The sequence below is a fragment of the Neltuma alba genome, unplaced genomic scaffold (genome assembly GCF_004799145.2).
Source record: "Neltuma alba isolate B1F8T4 unplaced genomic scaffold, ASM479914v2 tig00006075_pilon, whole genome shotgun sequence".
NCBI lineage: Eukaryota > Viridiplantae > Streptophyta > Magnoliopsida > Fabales > Fabaceae > Neltuma > Neltuma alba.
In genome coordinates, this window is record NW_021634340.1 from 52,967 (window position 1) to 69,859 (window position 16,893).

At 32.3% G+C, this 16,893-nt stretch overlaps 2 protein-coding genes across 3 annotated transcripts in view; both read left to right on the forward strand.

The window, feature by feature from the left end:
• The window catches only part of LOC114749511 (callose synthase 7), a 33,533-nt gene that overhangs the window by 1,572 nt on the left and 15,068 nt on the right, over positions 1–16,893 (forward strand). Inside the window, exons 2-13 of one of the 2 annotated variants that reach the window (XM_028938002.1) lie at positions 12,437–12,690; positions 13,011–13,111; positions 13,375–13,487; positions 13,621–13,708; positions 13,807–13,917; positions 14,030–14,191; positions 15,000–15,086; positions 15,199–15,311; positions 15,501–15,624; positions 16,130–16,264; positions 16,356–16,432; positions 16,535–16,622. In XM_028938002.1, coding sequence (XP_028793835.1) covers positions 12,477–12,690; positions 13,011–13,111; positions 13,375–13,487; positions 13,621–13,708; positions 13,807–13,917; positions 14,030–14,191; positions 15,000–15,086; positions 15,199–15,311; positions 15,501–15,624; positions 16,130–16,264; positions 16,356–16,432; positions 16,535–16,622 — 1,413 coding nt within the window. In that variant the 5' untranslated portion in view covers positions 12,437–12,476. Of the gene's footprint in view, positions 1–12,019; positions 12,691–13,010; positions 13,112–13,374; positions 13,488–13,620; positions 13,709–13,806; positions 13,918–14,029; positions 14,192–14,999; positions 15,087–15,198; positions 15,312–15,500; positions 15,625–16,129; positions 16,265–16,355; positions 16,433–16,534; positions 16,623–16,893 lie in introns of those variants that run through there. The other variant, XM_028938003.1, reaches the window with a different exon arrangement.
• On the forward strand, positions 1,789–4,683 carry LOC114749513 (GDSL esterase/lipase At4g10955-like). Its single transcript, XM_028938004.1, has 2 exons — positions 1,789–1,974; positions 3,480–4,683. The coding sequence occupies exons 1-2, from the start codon at positions 1,829–1,831 to the stop codon at positions 4,546–4,548; spliced, it is 1,215 nt and encodes a 404-aa protein (XP_028793837.1). The 5' UTR covers positions 1,789–1,828; the 3' UTR covers positions 4,549–4,683.

The following is a 16,893-nucleotide window of genomic DNA, read 5'->3' on the forward strand; positions in this document are numbered from 1 at the left end:
CTATTGTAATCGTCTTTCTATCTATGTTTATTTTATGTGACTTGGCTCATTTCATAAAGTATAAAGTATTCTATCGGGTTTAACGACAGCTATTCAATATTTTGTACTATAAAAAAAAAGCTATTCAATATTTCGGAAATTTTTTTCCTGAACCCGTACATGTTTATGTAGGTCTTTGTGTAATCCACTTGTTTGTAAATATGTATTATTTGTAAATTCTCACCTGACACTATAAATTTAACATGACAACAAAAAAGCACACGGATCCTTTTAAATTAAGTAAAAATGTCATGATTGTTAATTTAGCGTAATATTCATTATTTTTATGAGTGAATATGTAGCTTCACCACAAAATGAAGTTGACTTTTAAGGGTATACTGTTTGTGCCAAATCAATAAAATATTACATGTGATGTTTTAAGAAATCAATAAAATATTATCATAAAATATTTCTTTTTCTTATCAAAATATCATAAAATATTCCAATACCCTATATTTTAATGCATATGAATTATGTATAGGTTTATCTTGATAAATACAATGAAATGTATTTCAGTTACACATCATGGGTTAAAAACATGTGGTCATAAAAATTAATTAATATAATAAATTAACTTGATGGCAAAAAAATTAATATAGTAAGCTAGCTTTTTTTCCCCGTGTGCACTCTTGCATCTATTTGTGTGACATCGTAACGGAAGATGCACAATAACAACCTGAAATGCCTCATGACATTAATATATATATATATATATATATATATATATATATAGCATTAGAAGTCATATTGATAAAAAAAAAAAAAAAAAGAAGCCCGGGACACCCTTATACTTGCATTTGCATAATTGATTATCCATACCATGAATTAAAATTATCATACATCAATTATATATAATTTAATCTTGAGATACAAATGCAACTCTAAGAGGGTCCTGGTTTTTTCTCTCCTGCCAACGCTCTTGATGTGATTTTTAATACTATATCGAGAAAATTACAATTAGGTCTCATCCAAGAGAATTAAATACAAAAAGGTTCCTTGAAATCATAAAATTATTTTAAAATCTCAAGGGACTTTTTTGTAATAAATTTTACTGGTTTAATTATCAAATTATTTTTTTTTAAAGTTTCGATTGACAATTGAAAAAGCAGTGGTTGACAACTTAAGGTGCAAGGATTGACAATTATCGCGGCTGGTTTGACAACTCATGCGTTACATTTTGTGATATGTTAAGAAAATGTGTTGTCAAACCAGCCGAAATAGTTGTCAATCCTTGCACTCTGAGTTGTGTCAACCGCTACTTTTTTAGTCGTTAATACAAACTTCAAAAAAAAGAAAGATAATTTGGTAATTAAATAAATAAAATTTATTGCAAAAAAAGTCTCTAGACTTTAGAATAATTCATGATTTTAAGAGATTTTTTGTATTTAATTCCTTTATATGGGATCTGGCTGCAATTTTTCTTATTATATTTTTGTAATAACACAATACCTATGTTGATTGTTTTCGTAAGGAAAAGGTGCAAAGGAATAAAAAGGCAAGGACAGTTTGGTCATTTCAGTTCGATGAAAAGTTGAAAACGGACGACTCGAAAACTGAAACAAATATAGCCGTTGGAGCGAGGCCATGGATATATTCTTCAAGTATTTTTTCTGATTAAAAAAATTCTCTGAAAATGGCCACGTCGAATCGGATTCAAAGCATCAACATAAGGTTTTTCAACAATGGAAAGCCACCAACTTCTCATAAATTCACACACACTCTCTCTCTCCGCTCTATCATGTAAGCGAACCAAGTGAGAAACGAAGAAGGAAAGAACTTCGGTGCTTTAATGGCGAAACCGGTTTCTGACGGTGAGATTTCAAACCAAAACCAGGTTGCCAAAGTCGAAGCCGAAGCTCACCCCTACGCTTTTCATGTCTCTGGCCCTCGCAATCTGACCACTCTTAATTGGAGAGACCTCATTAATTCTAGTTGGTAAGTACTACCAATTTCACTGGATTTGTTGTGAATTTAGCGTTCCGATTCTGGATCTGATTAGTTCTTGAGTGCTCTAGCTTCGATTTTCACCTTAGTGCATGAACATTGCTTCTGTTTAAGCAAGTTCGAAACAGAGCAGTGTTCGGGGTTTTCTGAATATCTGGGCAGAATCGGTTTTCCCTATTTTGAAAGCTTCTCGAATTGGATCTCTTATGTTTTCTTTTACCGTCTTTTGATCCGATTCTGTCTATTCAGCAGAATCCGTTTTGAGTTATGAACGTACACTTGAAAGTTTTTCACATAAGTTTCCAGTTTTGCTTAATGACCTTTTCTGGCAGTATCTACGAGGAACTGGGAGAAGATAAGAAAATTTATGAACTATTTCAAACATGTAATTAAATTTTTTGAGTTTATTGGCTGCTTTGACTATTTCAGAGACCAATCTAACTAAGATATCTCGTTTAACTGGATTTCCAAGTCTGATTGTTTAGTTATATGATTGTCTTTCTTTCTGTGGTTGATTTCTGTAATTTTTGAATTGGCTTATGTATCTGTTAAAAGGAATTGTTCTGGCCCTTAGCTGCCATAGTATTTAAGCATTCAGCATAGAACTTTGTAGACCCTAATTTACTGCATTTCCTTAACTGTTATCAGCAATTTGATTTAATGCGGTAATTTCCTATTTGGATTCAAGGATAAGCTTACCTTTGCGTGGGTGAATATAGTCAAAGCCAAGATAATAAGAGATTGAATTTTTGTATTATCTGTTTTCTTAATTTGAAAATTATTAATCAAGCAATTGCAATTAGTTGAACTGCATATGTATTATCTTTTCTTGATACTTGGACAAAGTAGGCATTGTAGATAGTAGAAACCACATATTTTTCCATAATAAAATAAGTTTTTTTTTAATAAAAAGCAGTTTGTTTGGCAAGTTTAATTACATTATCATCTCCCGATCCCTCCTTCAAATACAAATCTAAATTTAATTTTAGATTTTATGCTAAAAATCTAATGTCACATTGTTTCACAAAATACTTTAATAGTTAAACGAATCCCTCGATGCAAGATCTAAATTTCATTTAGTTTAGAAGTAAATATAACACAGAAGAGTTTATTGACGGCAAAATGACAATAGTTAATTGCATTAGTCAATAACATTCTTATTAGTTATTATTGCATTTTTGTCTCTGTTTGAACTTGAAACAAGGAAACACGATTACCATAATCTTATGCATCAATCTCATTACCTTTGATTACAGTCCATTTTGTTTTCTGGAAAACAAATTCGAAGATTAGAAGATTTGACAAAACCCTGTGGATTAACAAGAAATAACTGATTAATGCGTTATTATCCCGAACCAAGATACACATATCTCTGTTTCAACAAAAAAACAGAGACAGACACTCATCACTACAATTCTATAAATTCTGGACCCAGATTTTCACATTATTATTCTTCCAATAATTCAATCTTTAACCTCATGAAATTTTCTTTACAGGAAGGATCCGAATTACAAGAAAACAGTGATAGCTTGCTTCATCCAAGCTGTGTACCTTCTGGAACTTGATAGGCAAGAGAATCGATCACAGTCAAACGCTCTAGCGCCACATTGGTGGATTCCATTCAAGTACAAGCTCACCAAAACGCTAATTGATGAACGTGACGGATCCATCTTCGGAGCAATCCTCGAATGGGATCGATCCGCCGCCATGGCTGATTTAGTCCTCATCAGACCCAGCGGAGCTCCCAAAGCCGTGCTCGTTCTCCGAGGAACACTCCTTAAAGGCCCCACCATCCGCCGTGACATCGAAGATGACCTCCGATTTCTCGCCTGGGAAAGCCTCAAAGGATCCGTGAGGTTTAACTCTGCCTTAGAGGCTCTCCGATCTGCTTGCGATGCCTATGGGAGCAGCAATGTGTGTGTGGCAGGGCATTCTCTTGGAGCTGGTTTTGCTCTTCAGGTTGGAAAAGCTTTGGCCAAAGAAGGAATTTACGTGGACACACATTTGTTTAATCCACCTTCGGTTTCAATCGCCATGAGTTTCAGAAACATCGGAGAAAAAGCTGAGTTTCTCTGGAAAAAGGTCAAGAAATCCTTCGTCTCAAACTCAGATCCCCAGGATGATCCGAACAATCCAAATGGCGGACCCGAATCTGGATCCGGATCCAATCCAAGCAGTTGGATGACCCGGTTTACAAGTTGGAAGGATTCGGGTCGATGGGTTCCGCATTTGTATGTGAATAACAGCGATTATATATGCTGCTCTTATACCGACCCGGATCATGGTGGCGATGGCGGCAGAGCAAGAGGAGGAGATGAAGATAAAGAGAATGTGAGGCCCGCAAGTGGCGGTGGCAACAGCAGCGGGCAAACGGCGGCAAAATTGTTTGTGGTGACAAAGGAGAAGCAGAGGTTTCTTGAAGCTCATGGGTTGGAACAATGGTGGTCGAGTGATGCGGAGCTCCAACTAGCTATACATAATAGTAAGTTGATAACAAGGCAACTGAAGTCTTTATATAATGCGGCTTCTACACAAATAACACAGGGAAAAGGGAAGCCCAAGTGAGAGTATAATTGTAGATATTTATTTGATTTTTTTTTAAATTCTTGGATTTGCTTGTTTGTTAAATAACTCGTTTTTGCTTCAATACATATATGTTGTATTTTTTTCATTCTTGTTTCATCAATTGGTTTTTTTTTATGCTGTTGCATTATATAGTTGAATCTAGTCCAATCAAATCAAGTAGTCACATAAAAAAAAAAGAAAAAATCTCAAAAAAGTGACTGTTGAATTTCAAAATGACAAATCATGAATTACTATAAAAATATGTTGTTATTTGCTTTGTAAGTATAGTTATTTTCTTTATAAATGTAGTAACCAATACTGATTTGTCATTTTAAAATTCAACAGTCGCTTTTTTAGGATTTTTCCTAAAAAAAATCATACAAATTTAAAAAAATTGGAAATAAGTTGTTCTGTAGCAGCCTATTCAAATATTGGACTACATGTCCTAGCATTAAACTTTTCTCATATTTTCTTTCAGCACCAAACGTTTAGTTATTCAAGCGTCTATATTCAAGCGTCTATATAGATTTATTTGTCTTCAAGTTCATTCTCTCTAGGATTTTTACATTTACAAATATTTCTAATCATCTTGAGACAGTTGTATTTGGAGGGGAAAAAAATACTCCTCCGGTCCTTAAAATAAATCCTAATTAACTAATTTAAGTATATTAACAATGCTGATTAAATTAGTTAATATAATATTTTTTTAAAAAATACTATAAGCATTTTTTTTAATTTTCTCCCTCCTTCTCCTACTTGATTATTATTGGAGAATAATAATAGAATTAATTTGGAAAAAATTTGGTAAAGATATAAAATAAATTATATATATATAACCAACATCAACCCTTTAATTAAACCTTATATTAAACACAGGAGGAGCAGCAGTGAAGCATCCTGGATACCCATTTGCAATCTTTCATAATAAAAAGGAGCCGGTTTTCTACAAAATTTGAGCTTTACGGGTCACACTATCCAACACATGTAAACAATTACTTTATTTTTATTATTTATAACTCACATTCAACTAATTTACAGAAAATTAATTAAAATTCATTGATTTTTTTAAAAATCATCTTATCTTTTCACAAATATCTTCAATCGATTATCTCTATCTCCATCATAACTCTATAACAATAGTCGTACCAACGAACTACCAGTGTTAGGTCATGGACTTATATTTTAGACTAAACCAACTTGCAAAACAATTACTTATATTGCGGAAGGAAGAAATATAAAATCATAAATTTTGAACCTGCACATACATGAAATTTCTATAAATTATTATATCCTCAAGTCGTTATACATTAATTTTGTTGCCTTGGGGGTGGGGGTTGAATAACAACAAAAATGAAAGCGGTAGAAGGACTTAATAGGCACGCCATCCATCAACATTCAAGGGTTTGTCTTCTTTCTGCCTCTTTCAGATTTCGTCTTCATTCTTAATTTTTTTTTTGTTTAAAGAAATTAATTGACAGGTGACATATTAAACTAAATGAAACTGATTGATTGATACTGATATATATACTGGAAAACTTGGCCTTTTTCTCAGCTGGAAATATATATGAATCTGTTAAGCCTCACGCAATTAATTAATAAAAGTATTACTGAAAATAAATTGTGATACTCATCAGCATAATGCTAAGATTATTCATTAATCAACCGTTCTTCCGAACTTTAAAGTCCATTGTCTGATTACATACTGATCAGAGTTTCAGATCATCTTCTGCAAAACTGTACAGCTCTAATCACAAATCCGCAATATATATAAATATATAAGCAAACAGATACGCTTGGTGAAAGCAAAAGCAAGCACACAGTACATGATGAATGGACATAAAGAAGTGGATCTTATATACAAAAGAATACGCTTAGAAATAGATACAATCTCTGATACGAATACGATGACTTCTGTGTACAATAATCGAAGGTATATACATATGAACAGGCCGGAAAAAGTACTCAACATTTGAACGAAAGTAGTACATACATCAACCAGAAAAGCTAGCATGCACATATATAAATATATATCGCTAATTAATCAGTCCTGAAAAGTCATAGTCGTAAACACTGATCTCTGCTGGCTGAGTGATCTGTGCGTAGAAGGGATCAGTGATCAACGGTTGTTCAACAACAGCTTGGTGATCATCGTCATCAAAAAGCAGTGACTCCAGATAATTAATCTGATCATACTCACACGCCAATATATCTTCAAAGGCTGTGTCGTTTTCCTCCGAGATTTGCACCATCTGGTTATTAGTACTTCCGCAGAAGAATAATCCATCAAGGTCTGCAACTTCTCTGTACATCGACATGATGAGTTCATTGGTATCATTCATATAATTATTATCGCTACGACAGAACTCTTCAGATGAAGTTGTCGTTGTTGCTGTTATTGGTGCTTCTGCTGAAACCGAGGGCTCAACCCTGAACTGAACCTGATGATGCTGATGATGAAGATCAGGATCATCATGGACTTTGGAAGAAGAAGAAGAAGAAGTTATTGAAGAATTAGGGCTTCCATTATTATTATTGCCAGTGAGGTCTTGAACGAGCTGCTTGAAGCTTGAGGAATCTGTGATGTACACCTTGGGTTTCAGATCGTTGATCAAGCTGTCGAACCCTTCAAGAAGATGATGATGTTGATGTTGTTGTTTGTGAAGTTTACTTTGATGACGACGACGACGATCTTTCTTTGATATCGTCGAGGATGCTTGTTGCTTAATCACTGTCTTTCCCATGATAATCTCGATGAAGATGAAGATTACGATGTGTGTGTCTGGAAAACCTAGGAATTACACAGCTGGCTCTTGGTTATCTCCGAGGATTCAATAAACTACGTACGTCTTTATATATATGTATGTGTGTGTATGTGTTTATTTGCGTGTGTTAAGGGATATATATGAAGATATGCATGAAAGTGAGAGGAAAATAAATTGATGAGATGCCAAAAATGATGTTTATTCACTTCGTTTTTATTTTATTTTATTTATTAGAAATCCATGTCTGTATTTCTTTTCGAGTTTCGTGTAATATACATACACTTTGTACCATTCATATTTTATTTGAATGGTTTAGATTTTTTATTTTTAATTAAGTTTTAATGTTAATCTTCTAATTAATTAACTTAAATTGTCTTCATGGTCTCTATAAGAGAACGACTAATATTTATATAATCATTTCGGAAACAAAGTTGAAATTTCAAATCAAAACAAACCATATGCATAATACTGCGTACTATATGGGGTATGTTTTCGTTTTCAGAGCAAGCACTGATGAATTACATTCCTTAAAATGTGGGCATTCAATATAAACTTCCACGCCCTGTACCTCCACTGTATTTAATTTATTTGTAATTTCACGTATTCTAGAAATTTTTTAACAATTTTTTGGCCAATTTTAAACTAAAGTTTCAAAATATAGTATATATCATTAATTTTAAATAAAATTATAACATTGCACACATTATTTCAAAAATTATTTTTACTGCATCATTTAATTATAAATCTCATAATAGATAGGGAAAATATCTAAAAAATTTACGGAACCTTTCATTGTATTAATATATTAATAAATAAGGAAACATTGATTGGTAGAGTAATAAATTTAAAAAAATAATAATAAAAATTCAAAGTACATTTGAAAGGTCAAGCTATCTATATATAACGTTGTTAAGTTCTACTTGGCACTCTTTTTCTTTGTGTGTCAAATTAAAAGTAAGAGAGTCCATCAAAAGAAGAAGATGCTATGTTTTGGATTTACGTAGGAGAAGTGAATGTTGGTCAATTCAATTGTAGTACATTTAATAGGAGGGCATGAAGGGCACGCAGTTTACTATTTGCTAAATATAAATTATTATAATATAATAAGATAGTATTAACCAATTAATGTTGGTTGCTTTGCCATTAATTAGCATCTCTATTCACACACATAATTATATTAAAAAAATTATAGTTAGACTTAGCCTGAGGTATAAGAAGAACCAAGCTCTTGGTATATGCTAGCTTATTAATTATGCTTTTCCATATGGCATTTCCTAGAAATTAATGTAATAGATTTTTGTCTCAAATATACATATAGTCTAAAGATATATAAATTAACTTCTATTGAGAGTATGTAAATATATAGATGGCCTAGCTAGTAATTGAGAGGATGGTATTTAGGGAAAAAAAAAAAAACCAACGTATGGGATAAAACTATTTTAATATTATTTTTCTTTTTTTTCCTACATGGATTGAATTTGAAGCTTCAATATGTGGGTCTTAATTAAGGTTTTTTTAAGTCATCAAACTTCATGTTTATTGCTATTATATATGTCATAATTTTAAAATTTTAATATAAGAAAACCCCTTCTTGTAAAGGATCATCCTTTAATTTTAAAGAAATCATCATTCATATCCCTTTAGAGATCTTGTTGAGGGGATATTAGTTCATAAAGATTGATAGATATTGATTAATCATACTCACACACATATTAAAAAAAAACCTCACCAATGCCGCACATAGATTGGGCATTAGCAGAGAAGTTATGTTTTGTTGTTGTTTTTTATGTTTTGAATTAATGAATTTATGTACTTATTAAAAAAAATCATTACCTATATTTTTGGCTTCTTCTCATTCTTTTTAATATATATATGTAATTATATATAATGAAAATGATTGATTGATTTGCAACATGTACATGAATTTGAGAGTAAATAAAGCATCACGCACACACAAAGAAACAAACACACGTTAGCCGGATAGTATGAACCCTCTCGCGCACATAATCTCACTATCATTATGTTTAAATCAATTTACAATATCTTATTCATATTTATTTGTATGGTTTTTCGGCATTGGCTGTCCATACTGTGGTATGAAAGTAACCCCTATGTACCATTCATTATCACCATCTGCCATTGTTGAAAGTAGCATTTAAAAAAAAAGAAAATTTTTCAATGCCTAATTATGATTAGGGAAAATTAATTACTCTTAATTAGTACATACTTGACAAAGCATCACCATCCATCCAAACAAGCTGTGGTGCGTGGTAGACAAGATTTTAGAATGTGTTTAGTTTCATGTGAAAATGCATACTAAGATAAGATGTTAACTTATAGTTGTCTCTGAATATGTTTAATTAAAATCATCACGATATAATATCAATTTATTATAAATAACTAATTAAATTAATTTTTTAAATATTTGTAAGTTAATTTTCTGGCTCTTATGTGTTAAGGATTAGAAATAGTATTATTTTTTTATCCTTAACATAAAAACTAATTAAAGGTTGAATTTTATCCTAAATATAGGACCTCAATCTATTTTGTCTCTCAAATTTATATTTTTTTCTCTAAAACATCCATATTAATTGTAAAGAGTTCCTACCAAAGGGTAATTCCAATGCATATGATTAAAGAAGGTAGCTTAGGAAAGTCAACACACATATCTTATAATTAACTAATTTAACTAATTTTTTCAATTTTCTCGGATTAGTTGTTTAGACTTTATATCCAGGAAGAGAGGTAATATTTCTTTTGTACCATCCGTGTTTTAGATGAAGTTATTACTTATGATATATATGTTCGCTGAAAATATTTTGCAATCGTATATATGAATGGCACTGGCCCTGACCCGAGTGAACAAATAATTGAGTTGGTCTTATTTGTCTTATTTTCACTTTGCCCTCAACTTTTCTTCTCATTCTTTTTATAAAGCGGATGGATTGTGTTGCTTTGCCTATTTTTGTTTAATTGCTTAAAGTGTAAGGCTTTTAAAAGGGAAGGTCTATTATTATACGAGCTTGCCTTTACGGGTTAGGCAAAGATACAATTGCTTTAACATCTTTATAACGTGCACTTATTTTATATATATATATATATATATATATATATATATATATATATATAATTTGACACAACTTTGTCTCACAGGTCAAAACTAGCTTTAACATATAATAAGGTGATGAAACTTACTAATTTACCCTTCCTCCCTTTTTATTCCCTGTGCATTTGTTTTTTAAAAAGTAAAAGCAAGATGACTACTCAGCAATAATCACTTCAATATTCATTTTGTAGATATTTACGGTGTTCTGCACAAATTAATTTTTCATTTTTCATTCACTTTAGTATTTATATTTCTTTAAACTCTAATTATTCAAAATTATTGGAGTTACTGAAAAAAGTTAATTCTGAATTCTGATTAGGTAAACTTAAATTTCCCCTCAATTGAATGCTTCCAGAGTCTGATCTTTTTTGTAGTTTTTAAAGGAAAATAAATAAATTATAATTTACATACTTATTATATTTTTGGTATTAAGGATTTTTTATTTTTGTTTCAAGGTTACATACTTTATATTTTGGGACAATGATACAAAAAGAAGTTAGAATTTTGTAAATATCAAACAAGGATGTCAACAAAAATTTGTTGTCATTTGCAAATTTAGACTTATTAATACCAAATAAAGTTGTGTTACCAAACCTGATTTGGGATTTGTAATTTCTAACTTTTTTTTGTCGTTTTCTCTCATATTTTTTAGATCATTACTTTTTTTTTACATCTTGTTCTAAACACAATTACTACTCCCTCCGTTCCTTATTATAAGAGACATTTGATGCTTATGGCATGTTTCTATATATAAAAGACGCTTAAAAGTTGTCTCCACTTTTTTGTGTTGATTTCCTATTTTACCCATATTTATTATCTCCAACTCACACTCTCTCTCCCTCCCACTTCTCTTTCTTTTAATAATTTAATTGTTTTCTCTCATGCTCTCTCTCCTTATTAATGAGGGCATTTTTGGGAAAAAAATTATACTTTTTATACATTAATTGTTCTTAACTAATTTTAACTATTTTTTTGATCAACGCATTTCAGTTATTTTTCTCTTATAATAAGGAACGGAAGGAGTAATAAATAAGACTGAAAAGTGTCAGAATCCCGTGTGAAAAGAAAAAGTGTCAGAACCTCTTAAAAACACGCATAAAAGTGATTAAATGATTACAATGGGAACAAAATTCAATAACAGAGCATACATTTAAAGAGATGTTTGGGTAGTCTTGAGAAACATTTTTTAAAAGTATTTTTTCGTAAATAGAAGCAAACTCTTTTATATATTTATTTCGTATACCGTAAAAACACTTATGAAACTATAATTTTGTCATCACCCAAACATCCCCTAAATCTTTTTATTTCCCTTAGATAGAAAGCCTGTATTTAAATCCAAGTGCTAGTTATGATCATATTCTACCTAACTCTTTGAATCAATTTCTGTAAACTCTTTGTAATACATTATCATTAAATTCACCAGTTAAAGAGTTAAATTATAGATTTGTACTCAACTCTTTATTCAGCCCAGGCCCAAAAAAAATCTTTATTTAAGCGGACCTGTATAACGTGTCAGGATTTGATTAGCAAGGCTCCCGCGTTCTTCTTCCTTAGGGAGAAAGAAAACCTGCAGTTTCCTTCCCGCCCTTCGATGTCACTGATAACAAAACACAAAGGACACTGATAAAGCAAAAGTAAGAAGCAATGCCGATTATAAGTCATACTACCTTTGGCTGCTTCCTCGAAAAAGCACATTGAAGGTTCATCGTTCATTTGATTATCAGTTTCCTTTCGTTAAAAAGCAGAAGCACTCACTGCAACAACACAACCCCAGACCAGCACACGTACCATTGTTGCTCTGATTTTCCATTCAAAACCACTTTTGCCTTTCCTCAATTTTATAACTCTAAAGCTTCTTCCTTTGGCCCACCCCGCGATCAAAAGTTCCTAATCTATCCTACCCAATCCGCCTTTCTTTTTCCCCTATACAAAAAACCAATGTTGCCTTTCACTTCATCAGACTCGAATGCTGGGTTTAAGCATTTGGGTACTTGTGAAATTTTCTGGGTAAAAACTGAAGAAACAAATTTTGTACTGGTGGTGGTGGGATTGTTGGCGAAATGGCGAGCACGAGTGGCACAAAGGGTGTTGTGCCCAGTGTCCCTCGGCTGCCTTCCCGGCGGATGACACGGCTGCCGACGAGTGATGTGGAGTTGTTGGATGAGAAGGGTGCTACTGACAGTGAATCTGTGCCATCTTCCCTTGCAGTTATTGTTCCAATCCTCCGTGCAGCCAATGAAATTGAGGAGGAAAATCCCAGAGTTGCTTATCTTTGTGAGTGTTTGAACGCATCTTCTTTTACTTTGCTCATGGGCAGATAGCCTTTCTATTAAAACATTACTTTGCCTTTGTTCCCTACGATTAAGCGCTACATTTTCCTTTTACGTGTATTAAAAAGTTTTGCTTTCTGTTTATGAATTAAGTTGGTGATTACTTAATTTTCAATGTTGTCTTCTTAAAAATTCAAACTGGTCAATGAAAACTGTCATCTATATTAATGTTGCACATGAAGTATAGTTTGTTTTCGGTTCTTCAAAGTTTTGAGTGACTATATAGGACATTAATAATATTAATTTCTTTTGTTTGTTTAATAGGCCGCTTCCATGCATTTGAGAAGACTCATATAATGGATCCAACATCAAGTGGGCGTGGGGTTCGTCAATTCAAGACTTTTATGTTGCACAGACTGCAAAGAGTAGATTACTAATCTTGTTTGCTTGCAATTTCCTTTTTTTTTTTTTTTACCTTGTTTAGGTTTTATTTTCTTACTTCTTATTGGTGTCTATGAGCACCTAGCAAAGATTTCTGTCCTATGGATTTATATTTTAACCAGTCTAATTAATATTCTTTTGCTTTTTTAGTTTTTAATCACGAAAATCGTTAGCATCAGACAAGAATTATAACTGCAGTTATTTCTCATTTTCTCTTGGAACTTTAAAAAAAAAAAATTGTTTGCAGGAAGGGGAATATACTAAACAGTTTAGTAAAAGAAGTGATACCAGAGAATTGCAGTGGTACTATCAAACATTCTATGAGCAACATGTCCGGGGTGGTGAATTTACAAAGAAACCGTGAGGCTTCATCTTAAATTCTGCTCCTGCAAGTTCTGTCAATGATAGCTTTTTTTTCCTTTTTTGTTTTTGTTTGGAAATGAGTGATGCCATTAATTTACCTTGTCTTATTCTTCTCATATTGCTATTGAAGAGAGGAGATGGACAAGATTCTTCAGATTGCCTCTGTATTGTATGATGTTCTGAAGGCAATGGTACCTCCAAAAGATATTGAAAATAAGGTTCGATGTTCTTGATTAGATTACTATGAGTTTATTTTGAGGGTACTTTCTATTCATTGTAAGGACCCTGAATAAGGATTTCTTTCTTTCATCACTAGACAAAAGAATATGCAATGGATGTTGAGAAGAAAAGGGGACAATGTGAAAACTATAACATTCTTCCACTGTATGCTGTTGGTGTTAAACCAGCAATCATGGAAGTTTCTGAGGTTTGTATGTTTGAGAGTTCATGCAATGACAGTTTTATCTCTGCTGATATGATACTCTTCCTGAAATTTAACTTTTTCCTGTGACTATCTTTTATTTCTTCTGAAAATATAGATCCAAGCAGCACTTAATGCTCTTCGCAATCTGGAAAATCTTCCATTGCCTATAATTCATTCAAGAAATGATTCCTCTACTGGTGTTTCTAGAATCCCAATGGAGAGATTTAAAGAAATTAATGACGTACTTGACTGGCTGTCTTCTATTTTTGGGTTTCAGGTAATAAATATTTTTCATACTCCTCTGGTTTTATTTATAAGGCACTTCCAACATGTTTCACACAGACCAAGGAAAACCTTAAACCGCATTAACTCTTCATTAAAATATAGCAACTTTCCAGCTTTACCCCTATTTAATATATACTCTTTTTAAAAATAATACTACACTATAATAAATGAAGGACAATATGGTACATTCATTGTAAAAATTTAATGAAGTGGCTTATAAATAGGACCAAAGAAAACTTTTTCTCTCTGTCCTATAAATAGGACCAAAGGAGTATTTGTTTCTTTTCCTAGGTTCTTCTAAGATTGAAGTTGAGCCGGTTAATTATGTAGGAGAGAGTTAGGGCCATATATCTTTCTTACTTTTTAATGAAAGAACAAAACATCAATAGGAAACAAGAGATAATAACTTTTCAAATGAATCACTTATTTATCAATGTCATCCGTCATCTAAGCACTATCTATTTTCATCTCAAGAGTCATTGAAATTTTGCGATGGATCATAGGATCATTTACTTTGTACGATTAACTTGTTTACTGCTTCAAAATTGTGAACCTGATTCAATCATAAAAGTTAAACTTTTGTGTCTTCTTTACAGACACTCTCTCCATTTAAAATTATAAGGCATTTTCAACTAATTTACACCTCAGTAAATCAGTTAATGTCATTAAAAAATACACATTCCTTTCATGTTTACCCTCATTTAATATGGTGTCTCACATGGGAAATACAAGTTATTTTTGTCCTAGAAACTTCTAGTGACTTGTCTGACCAAATCTCTCTTTTCTTTTTGGACATGAAGAAAGGAAATGTGGCAAATCAACGAGAGCACCTAATATTATTGCTTGCCAACATTGATATAAGGAACACAAAACCTGAATTTCATGAGGTGAATTAATGATTCTCACTAACAGCTTCATTTTCTCTAGTTTTCTCATTCTTAAATCTCTATTATGTATTAGATTGCTATATAATATCATACTTTTATGTTTGATTTGAAGACTAATGAGAGATTCTTGCGGCTTCATGAAAATACTGTACCACATTTACTGGATAAAATGTTCAAGAATTACTATTCATGGTGTAATCATGTGCGCCGTAAACCCAATCTTAGGTATGTGAATTTATTATTGGAGGATTGTTATTTGAAGTCTATGAGATGTTTCTTGTAATAAGCTTTAATCGTGTTTTAGAAACAAGGGCAGCTTGTATAATTTTCCTTTGTGCAATTTCTTTTCTTTTCTTTCTTTTTTTTTTTTTTTGGATAACGTTGCCAAAATTTTGCTTACTTTTGGTCCTACAGGTTTCCAGAAGATGGTGACAAACAACAGCTAGAGCTGATATACATAGCTCTTTATCTTCTTATTTGGGGAGAAGCTTCAAATATTCGCTTTATGCCTGAATGTCTTTGCTACATTTTTCATCATGTGAGTTTTTTTTTTTTTTTAATTCATATTTATATGGTGAGCCTTGCATCAAGCACATGTTCTAATACTCAGTGATTTATTCATAAGTATGTTATGTAAAAACGTTTCTTGTGTTTCGTTTATTACACTATCATATATAGCTACGTTGCTGAAAACATTTTGACTTTGAAATTGTTCTTCTTGGAGCATATGAAATATTAAAGTTAAGAAAGATATCTTACCTTAGCCAAGTTAACCCTTCTATAAACCGTACCAGATTCAATATTCCTTGTGTAATGATGTGACTATCAACTGCATGTAACTGTTAGAAAGTTCCCCCCACAGCATTCCTCTTCCTCGTAAGACTCTAGTACAGTAGTATTTTGCAAGACTAGTAATTAACCGGTGTAGATAGCTACTACGTTATCACAGATTTTTTTTTCCCCCTTTTGCTTGAGATTGAAAAATGCAAGTTCTTTAATCAATGAAATTATGATATAGCTCTTGATTACTTTTTTTGCCAAAGATGTGCCGTCATGTCTATGATATTCTACAAAGTAATGTCCATCCTGCGAGTGGGGAGAATGACAAAGCAGAAGCTCCAGGTGAAGAAACCTTTCTGAGGGATGTTATAACTCCTATTTATAATGTTTTAGCAAAGGTGAGTTTGATACAGTAATAATTGTATTAATTTTGCTACATTCTTATGAAACATGTGTGCCTGAAACTCTTCTCTGAATTTAATGAAACAGGAAGCTCAAAGGAACAACCAGGGCAAGGCCAGCCATTCCAAGTGGAGAAATTATGATGATCTGAATGAATACTTTTGGTAAATGTTTTAATGAGTTTATAATTATCTCAATGTTGAGAACAACACTAAAACCTTTTTGTTATCATGTTTTACAAGATGTCCAACTCTATGTTTTCCTAGGTCTGACAAATGCTTTAAGCTGGGGTGGCCAATGGACCCAGAAGCAGATTTTTTCAGGAATTCAGCTGAGTCACTGCCAGTAAATGAGGTCTCTCTTTATGCCTTTCCCCTTATCTTCCTTATTTCAAGAGTTGTGGTTTTGAACTTTCAAATGCTAGTCTCACGAAGCTGTTCTTGTATATGAAACTGCTTAATAGGAATGATTTTAAATGAGTATATATATCTTCTACTCCTTCATGGTGTGTTGATATTTTCCACATGTTATGAAATGCTTTATTTATGTGGCTTTGTGTCAATATGCAAGTGTCAAACTTCTGCGCTTCTGTATGGTGACCTTTCTACTGCGAGCTTTGTTCACT

What these genes read in the sequence shown, in the direction of transcription:
- LOC114749513 (XM_028938004.1), top strand. Translation starts at nt 1,829, where the DNA reads ATGGCGAAACCGGTTTCTGACGGTGAGATTTCAAACCAAAACCAGGTT. An exon ending in GACCTCATTAATTCTAGTTG is followed by an intron (nt 1,975 to 3,479) that starts GTAAGTACTACC and finishes TTTTCTTTACAG; the next exon opens with GAAGGATCCGAATTACAAGA.